Below are 16,469 nucleotides of genomic sequence, written 5' to 3' on the forward strand. Positions count from 1 at the left end.
ACTGAGATGGCTGATATCCACAAGCGGCTGGACTACACGACCAATGAGGGGGCCCGGCTACAGCTGGAGCTAGACAAGGTCCAGGAGGAGCACCAGCAGATGCAGGTCCAGAATAAAGAAAGAGAGACAGATTTAAGCCTTGCTCTGAGTCTGCTAGGAGACGTAGAATCGCGACTCAATTCCAACGAAGATGAACTAGCAGCCGCACTGAGTGAAAGAAGAAAGGCAGAAGGACTGCTTCAAGACCTGAGGAAGGACCTGGAATCTGAGCGGGCTGGCCGCAGGATGGCGGAGAAACAAAAGTGTGACCTAGGCAAGGAGCTCGAGTCTCTAAAGTCTGAGCGGGATGCTACGTTGGACTCTACTGCTGCCCAGCAGGAGGTTTCTCAGATGAAGCTGGAGGAAAAGCTTACAAGCCCAAGACAGACGTTTGGGTCACTGAAGCACTCCAAGGAAAAGGTGGCGGTAGAGATAAAGTCAAAGGATGATGAAGGGGAGGCTGCACTGGAACATGTTTTACCAGAGCCCGCTGTCTATGCAGACTATCTCTTAAATTATCTTCAAAACCCTGCTGTTCTCACAGAAGAACAAAAAGCGGATATGACACAAATTGAAGACATGCTGATTAAAGAATTTATAGGTCAGCAGCTGATTTTTATAGTCGGCTGTCTAGATACCAGTGAAGAAGGAGGCAGGAAACGCCGTCTTGCTGTCCTACAAGAGATGCTTTTGATACCTAATACACCAACTTCCCTTATAACGTGTCTAGTGGAATTATTGCTCCATATTGTTAAAGATGATGACCGGAGAATTCAGATTGTGGCAGAAATAGTCTCTGAGCTGCGAGAGCCAATTGTTAGCGTGGATATACCAGCGGATGCCGCAAAATCATGGAAATTACAGTTAAAGATGGCAGATTTAAGAGTGCAGCTTAACGAAGCTAAACAAGCCTTGGAGGACTCCATACTTTTACAAGATTTCAGTCTTGCATCTGAATTAAAGGAGATAGTGAGGTACCAGTCCTCAGGCCCAGATGGCCTGGTAATTACCCCAAAAAGAAAATGCCTAAATTGGAAGGCAACAAAAAAAAAGGGGGAGGGAAGGGCCGACGTCAGACATTGGCGACAAAGATGCTGGTGCACGGGATGGTGCACGGGCTGCTCCACAGGACAATGTTTCGCTGGGGAGAGGGATATGTGACAGAGTCACTGACTCAGTAGGCTGTGACAGTGAATGGAGAGATGCTGCAGCCAGATCACTGAGTGTTAATCTCCACAGACAGAGAAAGCACATCTGAAGACTGATTAAACAGGGGCTGAACTCATGAGTGAAACAAGTGCTTTAAAAAGCAGGAAGTTGCTCACACAAGGTGAGCTTGTTTTTCCACAGGAAGGTGGAGAGAACTCTCCCGGCTGGTAAGCCGTAGCAGCTGCTGCTGCTCTGGTCCCCAGTCCTGCGAGGAGCTTTGCTGCTGGGACCAGCTGGGACCCCAACCCAGGATAAAGATAAACATTGCTGCGAGGCTGGACACAGCCTGCTCCCCGGAACCGTGTTCCTGTTTGCTGTTTGGAGCTGAAACAGATAAGACTTTATTCTTATTATGCTTATTGGTTATCGTTTGTGTAGCATGTTTTGGGCATGACCAGATTAGCTGGCTGTCCTGTTAGTAAGGGCTCAAGAAGTGAGTTAGTGTCCCTAACGGGACTAGGCTTTAATTTGCAAGAAAGTAGTTTCTTAAAGGGACAGTGCACCCGTACTTATTTTGGTTGTGGCTAATAAACCACTAGTGTTTAAAGTTTCCCATCGTGTCAAGCGTCTTACTGACCCCGCCGCGAAGCCGTCCTGCCACAATATATATATATATACACATATATACACATATATACACATATATACACACACACACACACACACACACACACATATATATATATTATATATATATATACAGGTAAACCCCGTTATAACATGGTCCTCGGGGTCCACCCCTAGACCACCGCGTTAGTAACGGGGACGCGGAAAAAAAAATATATATATATAATAGCAAATGGAAATATTACTGTATGCGCATTTGCATGTATTAGACAGGTCTGCAACCCTGCCTTTCACCATTATCACCCAGAACACAGTACTTCCACTGCAGCAAGGGTTTCTGGGAAATAACATGCAAATAGCTCAAAGCTGTGACCATGCAGCCAGGTTAAGCCTATAGGGCACCATGTTAATGGTTTTGAAGCAAAAGGTGGCACTGTGTGTGTGTGTGTGTGTGTGTGTGTGTGTGTGTGTGTGTAATATATATATATATATATATATATATATATATATATATATATATATATATATATATATATATATATATATATATATATATACTGTACATATAGCCAATAAAGAATATCACTTGTGAGCACATTCACATGTCTTAGACAGGTCTGCAACCCTGCCTTTCAACCATTATCACCAAGCATACAGTGCTCCCACTGCAGCAAGGGATTCTGGGAAATGACATGCAAATGAGCACACACACAATGTATCACCTTTTGCCTGTAATATCCATTCACATGAGCCCATTTAAGCTGATACATGGCCGTTCACACAGCTTTTAAACACAGCATCGTACTAGTAAAGCAAGTACAAACCACTCAGACATGTTTCAACCTTGATGGATATCATCAGTGTGAGGTTGGTTTATACTTATGTAGCCCTCTTTCCCCCCTCCCAAGTGAGATTTGAGTGGGTAGGTATATCTGACTACTTCTCAGTGTGGTGCGGTACCTGTTTGGCAACCAGGAGAGCTAAGCTTCTGCCAAGGGGAACCTGGGGTATGTACTTACACTCGGTGCAGCGCCTCCACTGATGAGGGATCCCAACGGGTTGGGAGTGTGCCCTCACCAGAACCCACACACAGTAAATACACACTGTGTGAATAAACAGTATTTACTGAGCATGAACTGTAACTTCAATAACACTCTCTTTGCATAACATCGAACAATATATGAATAACAGTGCATCACTCTGAATGCATACCATCCCCTCACCCACATGTCCATCATCACATTCCCCTCAGTCTCTTGAGTGTCCACAACAGTAAAGAAAGTGTGAGTGTGAGGGATAGTGCTTCCCTGTGTTGGGGCCCTGTGGTGCACTTAATGTATACTACCTCCCTGACCAGTCCTGGTCAGGAAAATCCTTGGACTCAGCAACACCGCACAGTGATCCCACGGTGTGTTGCGCTGCTCTCTGCAGGAAAGGAATCTCCAGCCGGAATGATCCTTTAACACAGTCTCTGAACGTGCTGTACTGACAGTCAGGTACTGTCTGACAGCAAATCCTCTTGCTCTCTATTTATGGTGAAGGAGTCCCTGTCCTAAGGCCGACCCTATACCATACAGCTTCCTCTCGTGTCATAGGGGACTAACTGGGCCCTGGGGTATACCTCTACCCTAGTCCCTGCACGCAGAAGAACTCTCCCTGTAGCTTCTGTCTGATCCCAGACTCTGGCAGCTCACCACGTGCAACTGGCACTGGTGATATAACACACACTGAACAACTAGAAAGCAACCCCCCTTCTTCTTATGAGGGGCCTCTCACTGACACAGCCAAAGCTAACTGCTGTGGCTGCACATAAGGCCACACTGTATATTCTAGTCAGAGCACATATCACGGCAGCTATGTCACTGACAAGACTTACACTCACCTAAGGGCATGGTCCCTATCTAAGGGGCCTTCCCTAAGAACTTACCCACTAACCTAGTTGGGAGTGGGACCTACCTGGGACCTGAGGATAACCTGGCCTAGTGTAAGAGCCTTGCTCCTTACACACTTCCTCCCCCTTCCTGCTCCCAGCTCCAACTGCCAAACGTGGTCCCCGCAACATTGTAGCCTTCCTTCACAGGAGAAGCTGCAAAACCCTATTTGCTGGCTGGCTGCACGTGATGTGGGTGAAAGGGCAATCCCCAGAGGCTGCTGGGAATTGTGGTCCACTCAGGACCTCTTTAACATTGGAACTGCGTGCGCTATCTTTACTGCGCACGCGCGATCCTGTAATGGCTACCGCGGTGGTAAGGGGGCTAGGGGGAAGCCTGCTACACTTAAGTAATAATCCCTGAAGAACAGGGCATTACTGGCCAATAATGCCCTGGCTGGAAGAGTTGAAGGCCCGAGGCAAAGCAGAGGGACTTTAACCAAGACAGGGCATTATTGGCCAGTAATGCCCTGTTCTGAGGGGATTATTACTATTATAGGCTAAATGTAGGCTTATTTTTTTTATTTTTTATTTTTCATAAAGAAGATACATTTTTGTAGTCATATTGATTTTTATCAGCATGATTGTTTACATTCTTATGGTTTTACTGCAAGTTTATTAAAAGTAAATTGTACACACACACACACACACACTGCAGCCCCCTCTATATACACAAACACACACTGTGCAGCCCCCCTCCTCTACACCCACAAAACACACTGCAGCCCTCCTCCACCCTCTGCACTCACAAAACACACACAACACACAGCAGCCCCCCCCCTCTACACCCACAAAACACACTGCAGACACACACACTAACAAAACAGACTGCTGCCCCCTCTACATCCATAAAACACACACCAGCAGCCCCCCTCTACACCCACTGCAGCCCCCATGTAAACCCACACACTGCAGACACACACACAAAACACTCTGCACCCCTCCTCCACCCACAAAACAAACACTGCAGCCCCCCCTCTGCACCTACAAAACACACACTGCAGAGACACACACTAACAAAACAGACTCTGCCACCTCTACATCCACAAAACACACACCAGCAGCCCCCCTCTTCACCCACTGCAGCCCCCTGTAAACCCACACACTGCAGACACACACCAACAAAACACTCTGCACCCCTCCTCCACCCACAAAACACACACTGAAGCCACACACACAGCAGCTCCACCTCTACAAGAACAAAACACACACAGCAGAAACACACCAACAAGACTCTGCTGCCCCCTCTACACCCACAAAACACACACACAAATAAAACACTCTGCTGCCCCCTTTACACCCACAGAACACACTCAACAGACACACAAACCTTTCCCTTCACTCTCCTGTGCAGAGCTCTCTGCAGACTGGGTGGGGGAGGAGTCAGTGCCTTGCTGGTGGCTTCTATCCAATCACCTCCCCTGTCTAAGTGCAAATTTCACTCTTTGTGAATGAAACCTGAAAGCTGATTGGCTGAAAAACTTGGCAAGCTGCCAAAAATTCCGGGCCATTACTGATTGGATAATGCCCGGAATTTTAACCAATCAGAGAGCAGGGATTTCAATAATGCCCTGAATTTACCAGCTTTAGCCTATAATTTATATTTATAGTCTGCAGTAATTCCCAGTATCCTGGTCTGATGACACTGGACAAATCCCTGTATGGACTGCAAAAAAGTCAGTACTTCATGGTGAAGGATTTTGGTGGTGCTTGCAGATAGCAGGTTTAGTTCTCATTGTCTAGCAGTAACTGCCAGGACATGATCATGTATTAGGCCTGGGACATAGTAGAGTAGTCTGTGCTGAGCCGCGTTGAGCAGATGCACTTACCCCCTGCATCTGTTATCAGCGCGGCTTTAGCAGCCGCTTCCACACGCGTGCGGAGACTGAGATATTTTGAAGAGACAGGCAAATTTTAAATTTGCCGCTCAGGGGAGCGGAGGAGCGGTCACGTGACCGCTCACATCCAATGGGAGCGAGGGACTAGCCCCGCCTCCTGCCACGCCTCCATTCCGCCTCCGCCATGCCTTCGCCCCGCCCCCAAAGCGCGCTCACCGCCTCATTTGCCAGGACACAAAAAAGCTCCAGTTTGAGCAGGCGAGGCAGAGCTGGAGCGCGGATCAGCGCGGCTCGAGGCACTTTGCCCGAGGCCTTAACCTGTATATGGATGGAAATGAACAGAGGATTTTTTTCACTGTATAAATACTCTAGTAGGACCATACCTAGAATACAGTTTTAGGTTCCTCATTATTAAAAAAAAAAAAAAAAAAGAGAGAATAGAGCCACCAAATTAATAATGGATACAGAAGGTCTGATGAGAAAAAACTATCCAAATGTGTATTGTTTACATTAGAAACAGATATAAAGTAAATACAATGCATCTTCCACAGAGCTTTTCATCCCAAAAAAGAAAGTACATTTCATCAGCAGCAAAGAAAAATAGCTCTTTACAGTAAGGGGCGTGGTCCCATGGAAACTGGAGCAGCAGATAAATTTAAGAATTGTTTAGACATCTTTTTATCAGTAAATGTAAGCAGGCATACAATATATAAAACAAAAACATTGCTGGAGAAATCTGATTTGCATTTACTGTAGTGAGGAATGAATTTTTTGTCCCCATTTAATGAATAACCCTCATACTTGGGAAATATAACTATATATGTAGCATGAGTATCTTACCCAGTTAGAATTGAATAAAGGTTTAACTTAATGGGTATACACTCATTCTTAACCTACAGATGTAGCAACGTTTATTGTTCCCAGAGCTTTGTTACACCTTTAGAAAAGCTGTGTCCGTGAAATATCACTTGCTTTGAATTTTAACTTTCTTAAAGGAACTGTGCTGCGGTTTCATGTGGTAAAGTGTTCTAGGTTAACCGCGACTCTGTGAACTGAGTCTCACTATAACTGTAATCTATTATTTAACTATTATACGATAATGAAGAGTCCTGAAATTCTAATTGCACAATTCACAGAGAGTCAAAATGTTGTTGGTAAGGCATAAAGGGTGTACCCTAGTGGCTAATTATTGGTAACTTCACAGAAAAGAAAATTGTTGACACCTGACTGACAGCTAACCAATGGTATGCATGTATGAATTACATGACTTCACAGCTATTTATATTACAAAACATGGTGTCTATTCCATTTAATTTTGCTTAAGTAATATTTTTAAAAATATTTCTACATTAAGACTGCCAGGTTTTTTAATATGCCCATAGAGTAGTGCATGTGATTTATATGTATGATAACCTTCCCAGCCAATGAGAAAACTACTCAAGTGCTTGATATCTCATTTCCAGTTTATTGTCTTTGAAGCTTATATGCAATTTGATGATATACAGCAAGCAAGCAAATAATTTATGCCTTATAGCTGAAATGTGAAGTTGAAAGTCTGAAAGTCCTCTCCTTGAGGCCATTCTGCATTGTAACTAGATGTTATATTGATAGAAATGACAAACTGACTTCTTAGTTAAAAATGTATGTGACACGTGACCACATCCAATTTACAGATAAGACATTAGAAAGGAAAATTGGATTCTACATCAAATACTCTAGTATTAGGCCTCAGGGACAAGCAAAATGCATATTGGCATCCTAATAACTAAATGCTAATGCAAAGAGTCAGACGAGAAAGAGAAAGTGTAAAATCCACAATATATTTGCAACCTCTGGCCAAATTCTAACAAAAGAGTGCTTATTGAGTTTCTGTTCTTCATCTGAGCACTGTAGATGTAATGACTGCTTTCTTAATCTGGTACATTAAAGATATAAAAATATTGACTGCTCTGTTACATTGACGGAAATAAATGGTTACTGTGCAATCAAGGACAATTGCCATTTTCTTAAATGAATATTACAGAGAATTTAGATTGATTTTCTATTTTGTAGATCTTATTTATATTTTTCTTCCGGAAGTGCAGTAGTTCTATGTAGCCATGCTACATTGCACTGCGGCATTTACAGCAGAATGGCAATTAAATCAAATCATGTTAGTGGCTTGTAAAACAGTATGCAAGATATGCAGTGTACAATACTTACAAGCTATATACATAAGAGAATCATGCCTCAGCATTGAAAGGTTTTTAATATACAGAGAGGCTATATAAAATGAAGAGAAAAGTAGGCTCCTTGAAAACAGAAATTATTTAACAATTGTGTTACGGAGCAGCCTGTATGCAAGGTAAGATAGACGCATAGACAGAGGGTGAACCGTAACTGTAGTGGTTTATTATCCATAAACCAAATAAACATCAGGTGCACTGTCCCTTTAAGAAAACCAAATAATAAAATAAACACCTATTCCCGTTAGGGAAACTAACTAGACTTCACTCCAGCCCTTTCTAGTGGGCAGACAGCTAATCTGGTTATCCACCCAAAACATACTGCTGCGGCCGAGTTTATTCGAGCATTTGCCCGTTCTCGGCCGCAGGAGTAACCTGGCGCGCGCCGGAGGGTGCCGGGCACGCGCCGAAGCCTGGGAGGAGAGGCCCGCCGATCGGGGCTTCCCCCTCTCCTCACCGGGTCCGCCGGGTCCCCTGGAACTTCCCGCCGCCGTCCTCACATCCGCGCGACAGCAGGGCTCCCTCGGGGAGCCCTGGGCACGCGTACAGGCGGCACAGTCACCCGATGACGCGTGACCGCGCATCACCGATGAGGGAGTGCGGCTCGCAAGCCGGGACATATCCCGGCTTGCGGAATGAGCCGTACTCAAATAAAGTGTGCCGCCTGTGTATACTATGTATTTAAAGTATAATAAGAAAGTCTCTTATCTGAAGTGCAGCTCCAACAGCAATTAGGAACGCCGGTTCTGGGGAGCAATCTCTATCCTGGGTGTGATTCCCAGCTGGACCCCACAGGCCTGCTTCCTTCAGTCCTAGGGTCCATAAGAGCCAGGCTCTCTGCTGGCTGGGAGAGGACTCTCTACCCTCCTGGGGAAAAACCTAGCTCTCCTTCTCTGACAGCTTCCTGTCTTTTATCCATGCTCCATCAGGAGTTGATTTTGCACACCTCCCTGTTCAGGTGTGAAATCCGACACCCATGCAGTCTGGAAAGGGAGTTAACCTCTTCACTCCCTTACAAATTGTTTAACTGAAATTTTGGTAATGCAATATGTAACACAGTTTCTCCCTTCTTTCTGGAAGATGTTGCTACTGGTTACTGCTGTTGTTGGTCATACCTGTGAGGTTCCAGGAGAGCTGAGTGGTCTACGATGGTATGGGGGAACAGGTCAGGCTTTTGATGATATTGATGTTCAATTCAGGGTGTCAGCGCCTCCAGCTCCAGTGGGCTCCAGGATCTCCAGTGTCAGTCTCCCACTAGGGCAGATTCCATCCATACCCCTACCCAAATAGACAGAGCTCAGGCAAGGGTATATAAAAGGGATGATTTATTGGAGCAGCCACTGCCAACAGTACAGTGAACGCAGAATGGTAAATCTGGGTCCCCAGTCCTTTGGATGATGCATTGGCCGTATGATAATAATGAGGCCTTGATTTAGCTTGATATTGCTCCACTCCTTACCCAGGAGGGCAGGAGCAGAACCCAGATCCTCACCCCAGGGGGGTGAGGCAGAACTGCCTCTATAATTTAGTACTTACCCTCTGATGCTCCAGAAGGAGAGGGCACAAGGTTTGTACCACTTTTGGCTGTACACAGCCCCTTGTGGCACCGCCTCTTTTATCACTCAGAGAGTCAACATGAGGGGGTCAAAGCTCTTAGAATAGCCTGCCACAGCCTGTAGCTTTCAGGACTTACATGACAGGAGGTAGAGAGGCAGCCTGGACCAGCCATGGCTATACTCTCCCCTGGGATAAAATTCCATGTTTTCACTGGAACTAAATTTCATGCACCATCCATCACTCTGGAGCCTGCAAGATAATAACAGGTTATACAGTAGAGATGGTACACATAACCATTATACACATACAGCAGAAACCTAAATCGTCCACTGGTTACAGCGATGACATTTCTAAACTCTTCCAACGTAAAGAGTATGGGGTACTTATACTGTAATACTTTGGGCAAGATTCCTAAGCAACAGTCCATTGAAATCTTTGGTCCCTATAACTTCTATAATGGCATGAGGCATATTTAGTTACAACAGGGGCAGAACTATCACCCCCAACTCGGCCAGGTCTAATGGAGGGAGTTGGAGCACTGTCCTGCACAAGGGTAGCATGGGGAGAGGGAGGAGTGAGGGCCGGTTATTGGTATACAAGTATGCTTTACATACTAACCAAGTCCAGGAAGAGTGGTCTTACCCCTGCCTTGCAAAGGGGGTGATGGGGTGATATCAGGGGTACAGTAACCACTTCCATTGCACTGAGCCACAAAGCATGGGGCTTCGGCAGAGATCAGTCCTGGTCTCACCGCTGTGGAAGGTCGTGAGGATTCCGCATGCTCCACGGACGCCATCTTGGTGACATCAGCAGGGAGCTCCAACCTCGCGAGAGACCCAGTCAGTCCCCGGTTCGCTGGCGTGGATAACATCACTTCGCGGCACACTGAACAAGGTTCCACCCGGTTTCTCGTCCGGATAGGACGCAACAGGATACTGTAAGAGGTAAGCGGTAGGGGTCTCATCCGAAGGTAAGGGATGGCGTCTGACTCCACAGGTTCCGCTACAAGCAGGTCCTTCACAGCGACATCATCGTCCTCGGGTGCGGGGCTCCTCTGGGCTCCGGCATCACCACGGCCTTCTGGACGGACGACTCCGAGCTGGAACGCTGCCGCAGGACACAGATAGGAGATTGTCTTCCTTATGCAGGTTCTGTACAGTAGAGGTCATCTTTTTCTGGGGCAGGGGAGGACCGCTAAACCAGGCTGCGATGTCGGGCACCTCATCTCCCTTGTAATCTCTCTTCACGGGGCTTGCTGGCGCCCACGCCACCAGGGGAGGCACACCCAACACCCCTGGATAGTCAACTCACCCACCCGGTCATCAGATGGTGTAAGTTCGGGTCGGTTACGGTCCTGGAGCCGTCTGCGACTCTGCAGCGGGGGTCATCTCTGGCACCGGACCACGGCTACCTCTGTGCGTATTGTTTAAGGCCCACAGGCCTACGTCATCCTCCGTGGGGTAGAGCTCCAGGTAGATCGACGTAGATGAAGTGGCAGGCCCAGCGACAGGAACCGCAGTAGGACGTACTGTAGGGGCCACACCGGCCGGTGTGGAGGCCCAGTCGATTGGTACAAACAGGTCGGCAGACCCGGGGCCGACAAGTCATATGAAGAAGGTGCCAGAGTGTTGGCACCACGCATTGAGGCTAGCATTGCCTCCAGGAAGACGGCAGTGCGGGCAGAGGCACTGCAGGTGGGTCTGGCCATTCACCCGGACAAAGAGGTAACCTTCTGGAAGGTTATAGTTGGTAACCTCCAGGTCATCAGAAGCTCTGCTGGTAGCCATTGAGGTAGATTAGAAGAGAGGCTGTATAGTTGCTCTTCCCTTATGCTCAGCTCCGTGGAACAAACTGGGTGCAGCAACTTGCAGACTCCTCCCAGAGGAAGGGTAGGCTCCGATTGGCTGGATAGTTTGTTGCCCCTCCCCTGGGTGGAATTAGAGGTAGGGCGGTGTTGGCCAGTCACCTTGAGGGGCGGTGCCAGAGCTTGGCGCCGAAAGCTTGCAACTGGATTTTGAAAAAGCTTGCAACTTTGGTTTTAACATTCCATGCGGTCCCGGTTAGTCTGGCGGGAGCGCCATTTTGGACACTAGAGAACAGGCAGACACGCGGTGGCCGCCATTTTAGAAACACAGTCCATGCCATTGACTTCAAGGGAAAATCCACAGCACAGCACTTGAGATCAGGTACACATGGTCCCTGGTGACGCTTCAGGGGCCCGTTCCTCACACTTTGACTGCTGCACAGTCCAGAAATAAAGGTGCCCAAGGCCCCTTATGGTACGCTGTAAGGAGCCTGTCCCTTGTAGAACAGGTAGTAGGTACATAACATTGGGGGGTTTGCATCAGGGGCCCAGACGGACACCTTTATCTTTCTGCTGCATCTGCTGCTGCTATAAAGTCCCTTAAAAGCCTGCCCTGTTGCTGCCATCTCTGCAGTGCCTCCAATTGTAACACAGTTTCCCCCCCCCCCTCTCTGGAAGATGTTGCTACTGGTTACTGCTGTTGTGATAAGGTCATACCTGTGAGGGTCCAGGAGAGCTGAATGCTCAGACAAGGGTATATAAAAGAGATGATTTATTGGAGCAGCCACTGCCAACAGTACAGCAAATGCAGAATGGTAGATCTGGGTCCCCAGACCTTTGGATGATGCATTGGCCTTATGATAATAGTGAGGCCTTGATTCAGCTTGACATTGCTCCACTCCTTACCCAGGAGGGAAGGAGCAGAATCCACATCCTCACCCCAAGAGGATGAGGCAGAACTGCCTCTATAATTTAGTACTTCCCCTCTGATGCACCAGAAGGGGAGGGCACAAGGTCTGTACCACTATTGGCTGTACACAGACCTTGTGACACCGCCTCTTTCGTCATAGCCTGTAGCTATTAGGACTTACATGACAGGAGGCAAAGAGGCAGTCTGGACCAGCCATGGCTATAAATAGTATTAGTTTTTTATTAATATTTGAAAACTAGTGAACAGCATAAAAAGAAAAAGGGAACTAAATAGATTTCAAACACTTTTATCCTTTATGGTTACAGATTGCAAAACATTTGCATAAGGTCACGAACATGCAAAATTTGCTATGTTTGGTTGAAAAAATAGCAGCAGCTATGTCAGAGTTCGCAAGTGATTCACAAAGCATTGAATGTACACTGCAATTTATTGTAAAAGAGAAATCCAAGTGAACAATTTTTTTTGAACATCTTTGCATTTTCACCTAAAGCATGGGGGTCCCCTGACCTGAAATTAACTGGGTTCAGCTCCAGAGACCCCCTGCTTCAATCCTATGTTAAACAATAAAATATTTGCAAACAAAAACACTTGCTTGGATTGCGTCTTTAATGTGGTTATTTGCAAAATGATCTAAAAATGCTACATTTTCTTTATGGGTGTAAGGACCCGCGGTGCGGGGACTCCCGCTCTCGGCTCTTCCTTACCTTTTTCCCCCGCAGTCTCTAACCCCCGGCGGCGTTCCCCGGCCATCGGCATCTCCCCCGCGGCTGTCTCCTCACTTCTGGGTCGCGCGCGTCACCCTTACGGGCGTGCGTGGACCCAGGCCTCTATTTACTGGCACTCGGAGCTTGGTCCCCCCTCTTCCATTCAGGCGCACACACCGGCGCACTTTCCTGCCCCTGCTCCACCAGGTCTTCCCCCAGGCTTCTCTCTCCTATCAGGGCTAACCCCTGGACTGCACCTCCGCTCCTCCCTTTCCCCTGATAGGTCCCAGCCCACTATTTAGCCTGGTCTCTCCATTCCCTCATTGCTCTGCATAGCTTCTGTACCTTGGTGCTGTCTGCTTCTGCTTGGCTCTCTTGTGTTTCAGTCCCTGTTCCTGTTCCTGGATACTGCTGACCTCCCTGGATTTCGACCTTGGCTTTGGACTTAGACCAGGCTGCTCTCTGGAACCCCTTGGATTTGGCTTTGGACTCTCTACCTCGCTGTCTTCTATATCCCTTGGACTCGGCAAACGGACCCCTACGATGCAGCTCTCTCCTCTCCTCGACCCAGGCTTACGGACACTCTACCACGCTGCTCTCCCATCACCTTGACCATTGGCTTACGGACTTAACCTTTCTACACCGGATTTGGCAAGTACTGAACTCTTTCTATTTTTGTTCCCTGGACCAGCTATGCTACTACCACACTCCGGCCGTGCCCCCGTTTACTGTTAGGTGTGTGGTATTTGTCCTTTCCACCTCAGTCCCGGGGTCTCGTTTGGCTTGTGGGCAGGCCGAGCGTTACAATGGGCTTATACATTTACTTAAGATTTATTGAGTCGCTTAATTAGACAACATTATAAATAAAGCATGCACCAGTGTCGCTCCTTGACTGGTGATATTTGCTGAAAGCTTGCAAAATTGCTACATTATTAGCTCTTTAGGTTTGTTGAATGGATTTGCAATAAATCAAATTTTGGGAATAAAAACCTTAAAAGCTTGTGAATGCATTTTCAACCATTTGTCATACAGTATCTCTATTCATGGATTTAATATATTTGTACACATTTTAATTCATACAGATTAAGAATCATTTGTGTTACTTAAAAATTTTCCAAGTATATTTGGATACCATGCTTTTTATCAATGTCAAATTTCTTGAAAGTTGTTTTTGTTTTGTTAAAACAGCTTTGAAATGCTGTAAAAAAAGTCGCTTTGAAATGCTAACCCTTTTTTTAAATTGATCTCAGCCCTCCATTTAAATACATAAATACCAGTGCTCCATTTGAATTTCATGGAATCTCTGTGAGTGTTTGTAAGACCTGTTACAAGGGAGCAAAGCCACCTAATATACAATTTTCAAGTTACAAGAAGGTCCCAAAAAGTTTATCAACCACAAAAGGTACAAAATCCTAATAAACATGTGACTTTTTCATATTATAATGATCATTTTATAGGTTGGCCTACAAAAAGTTTGCATACATTTTGGCACTGACATCAATTTAGACTATATTGCAAATGTGTCCTGGACTGGTTCAATTTGAAAAGGTCTTCTTCAATCATTAAAATAAAGTCACATATTCTTTTTTGCACAACGTATCAGAGCTGGTTAATTTGAAGACGGTCAACTTACATACATTTTCTGGTCACTGCAAACACATTTGTAAATGTCACCTAAAATCATACGACAGTTGGACTACTATATATAAGGAGCTGCTTGCCTACAACTCACATAATGTCATAATATTTCAAGCAAATTAGAAAGAGACAGTGACTTTTTGTGTTGAACTTTACTCAGTGACGTGAATTTTTTGGTGAATATTGATATGTTTAAGACATGTTACATAGTTAATGAATGTAAAACCAGAGACATAACATAAAACACAGACAGAGCTCACTGCACATCCAGTAAAACTTATACACGGTACAGTGCCTAAATATACATATATAGTTATCTATACATGTATATTTAGGCACTGTACCGTGTATAAGTTTTACTGGATGTGCACTGAGCTCTGTCTGTGTTTTATGTTATGTCTCTGGTTTTAAATATATATATTGCCATGCTCAGTAGCACTCCTCTGTGAAACTTATATGCTTATATATATATATGTTGTGGCTATTTTGGGGGTTCAATATGAGCTTGTAGGTGTCCTGTATGTTTTACAATTCCTGTTCAGCTAGTCTTAGCTGATTGGAGGGTGGCAAACTCCTACCTAATTGAAGCTCACTCCCTCCCACATTTAAATGGTTAAAAGCTCACTCCATAGCATCTCCCACTCTCAGGGGAACTTGCTTGCTTCCAGTGTGATTGTGACAAATCTAATACAGAGTGCTTTTCCTGGTAATGTACAGGTTAATAAAAGCTTCAATCAGACTTAGAACTTTGCAACTAATTTTGACAGATTTATTATAAATCATTCTTCCTGGTAATGCACAGTTTATTAAGAATTTATATTAGTGTTAGGGACCCTTGAGATGTGGTCTGCCGTGCAGTGGCTCAGGGGCTTACAACAATTTGGCCAAAATGTTAAACTAAAAGACCATTTTATTTAATAGTTATCTATACATGTATATTTAGGCACTGTACCGTGTAAAAGTTTTACTGGATGTGCACTAAGCTCTGTCTGTGTTTTATGTTATGTCTCTGGTTTTAAATATATATATTGCCATGCTCAGTAGCACTCCTCTGTGAAACTTATATGCTTATATATATGTTGTGGTTATTTTGGGGGTTCAATATGAGCTTGTAGGTGTCCTGTATGTTTTATAGTTAATGAATGCCCTTAATTTCCCATATTTGCAAACATGCACAACGCTTTTGCAAACCTCTAATAGTTTCATAGTTACATAGTAGATGAAGTTGAAAATAAACATACGTCCATCAAGTTCAAACTACTGCTGCGGCCCCTCCTATCCTCCGACTTACCCGTAAAAATGCGGGGATGTGCTCCGTTTCTCACGGAGTTTCCCACGCGGCGGCCGCATCATCAGACAAGCGCTAACGGCACTTATCATTGAAAGCGCCCGCGGCGCGGGAAAACGGCAAAAAAAACGCAGCATCTGCTCGCGTTTTTATAAAGCCCGTGGTGGCGGCTGCAGGAGGTTAAAGGCGGCCGCCACTGTATGCTAAATTTAGACGACAGATACTTATCCTGTACCTGTATTTGTATTTACAGTATTTTCAGTTCTAATAACAATGTCTTAGTCAAATAATTATTAAGCAGACATGTTTACCTTGTTTAAATTTTAGCAGCAAATCCCAAATTCCTCTTCTGGCGTACGGATCCACACCGGCCGTTGGCTCATCAAGTATGACCACCTTTGATCCTCCAATAAAGGCAATAGCTATAGATAGTTTTCTTTGCATTCCACCTGTACCGAACCACAGTAGTAGTAATAATAATAATAATAATAATAATAATAATAATAATAATAATAATAACATAAACAGAAATATGACAAAGATGTCCTTCAATAAGCCAGACCGTATGTACATGTACAAATAAGACCATATTATGTACATTCTCTGAGAATACATTAAAAATAATAGAAGGGGACTCTATTTATATTTTTCTGAGCTGGACATATGCAGGCATAATGTATATGACTATTTTGGTATGGATAACATACCATTACTGTAACAAAGGCAACTTTTTTTTCTC

General features: G+C 45.2%; 1 protein-coding gene across 5 annotated transcripts in view; it reads right to left on the reverse strand.

Annotated features, from left to right (window-relative positions):
* Positions 1-16,469, reverse strand: part of LOC142496631 (phospholipid-transporting ATPase ABCA1-like) — a 1,672,602-nt gene that overhangs the window by 809,801 nt on the left and 846,332 nt on the right. For all 5 annotated transcript variants that reach the window (XM_075603302.1, XM_075603295.1, XM_075603331.1 and 2 more), the window contains one exon: positions 16,042-16,179. In XM_075603302.1, coding sequence (XP_075459417.1) covers positions 16,042-16,179 — 138 coding nt within the window. The remainder of the gene's footprint in view (positions 1-16,041; positions 16,180-16,469) is intronic.

The sequence above is a fragment of the Ascaphus truei genome, chromosome 1, assembly GCF_040206685.1.
Source record: "Ascaphus truei isolate aAscTru1 chromosome 1, aAscTru1.hap1, whole genome shotgun sequence".
Lineage (NCBI taxonomy): Eukaryota > Metazoa > Chordata > Amphibia > Anura > Ascaphidae > Ascaphus > Ascaphus truei.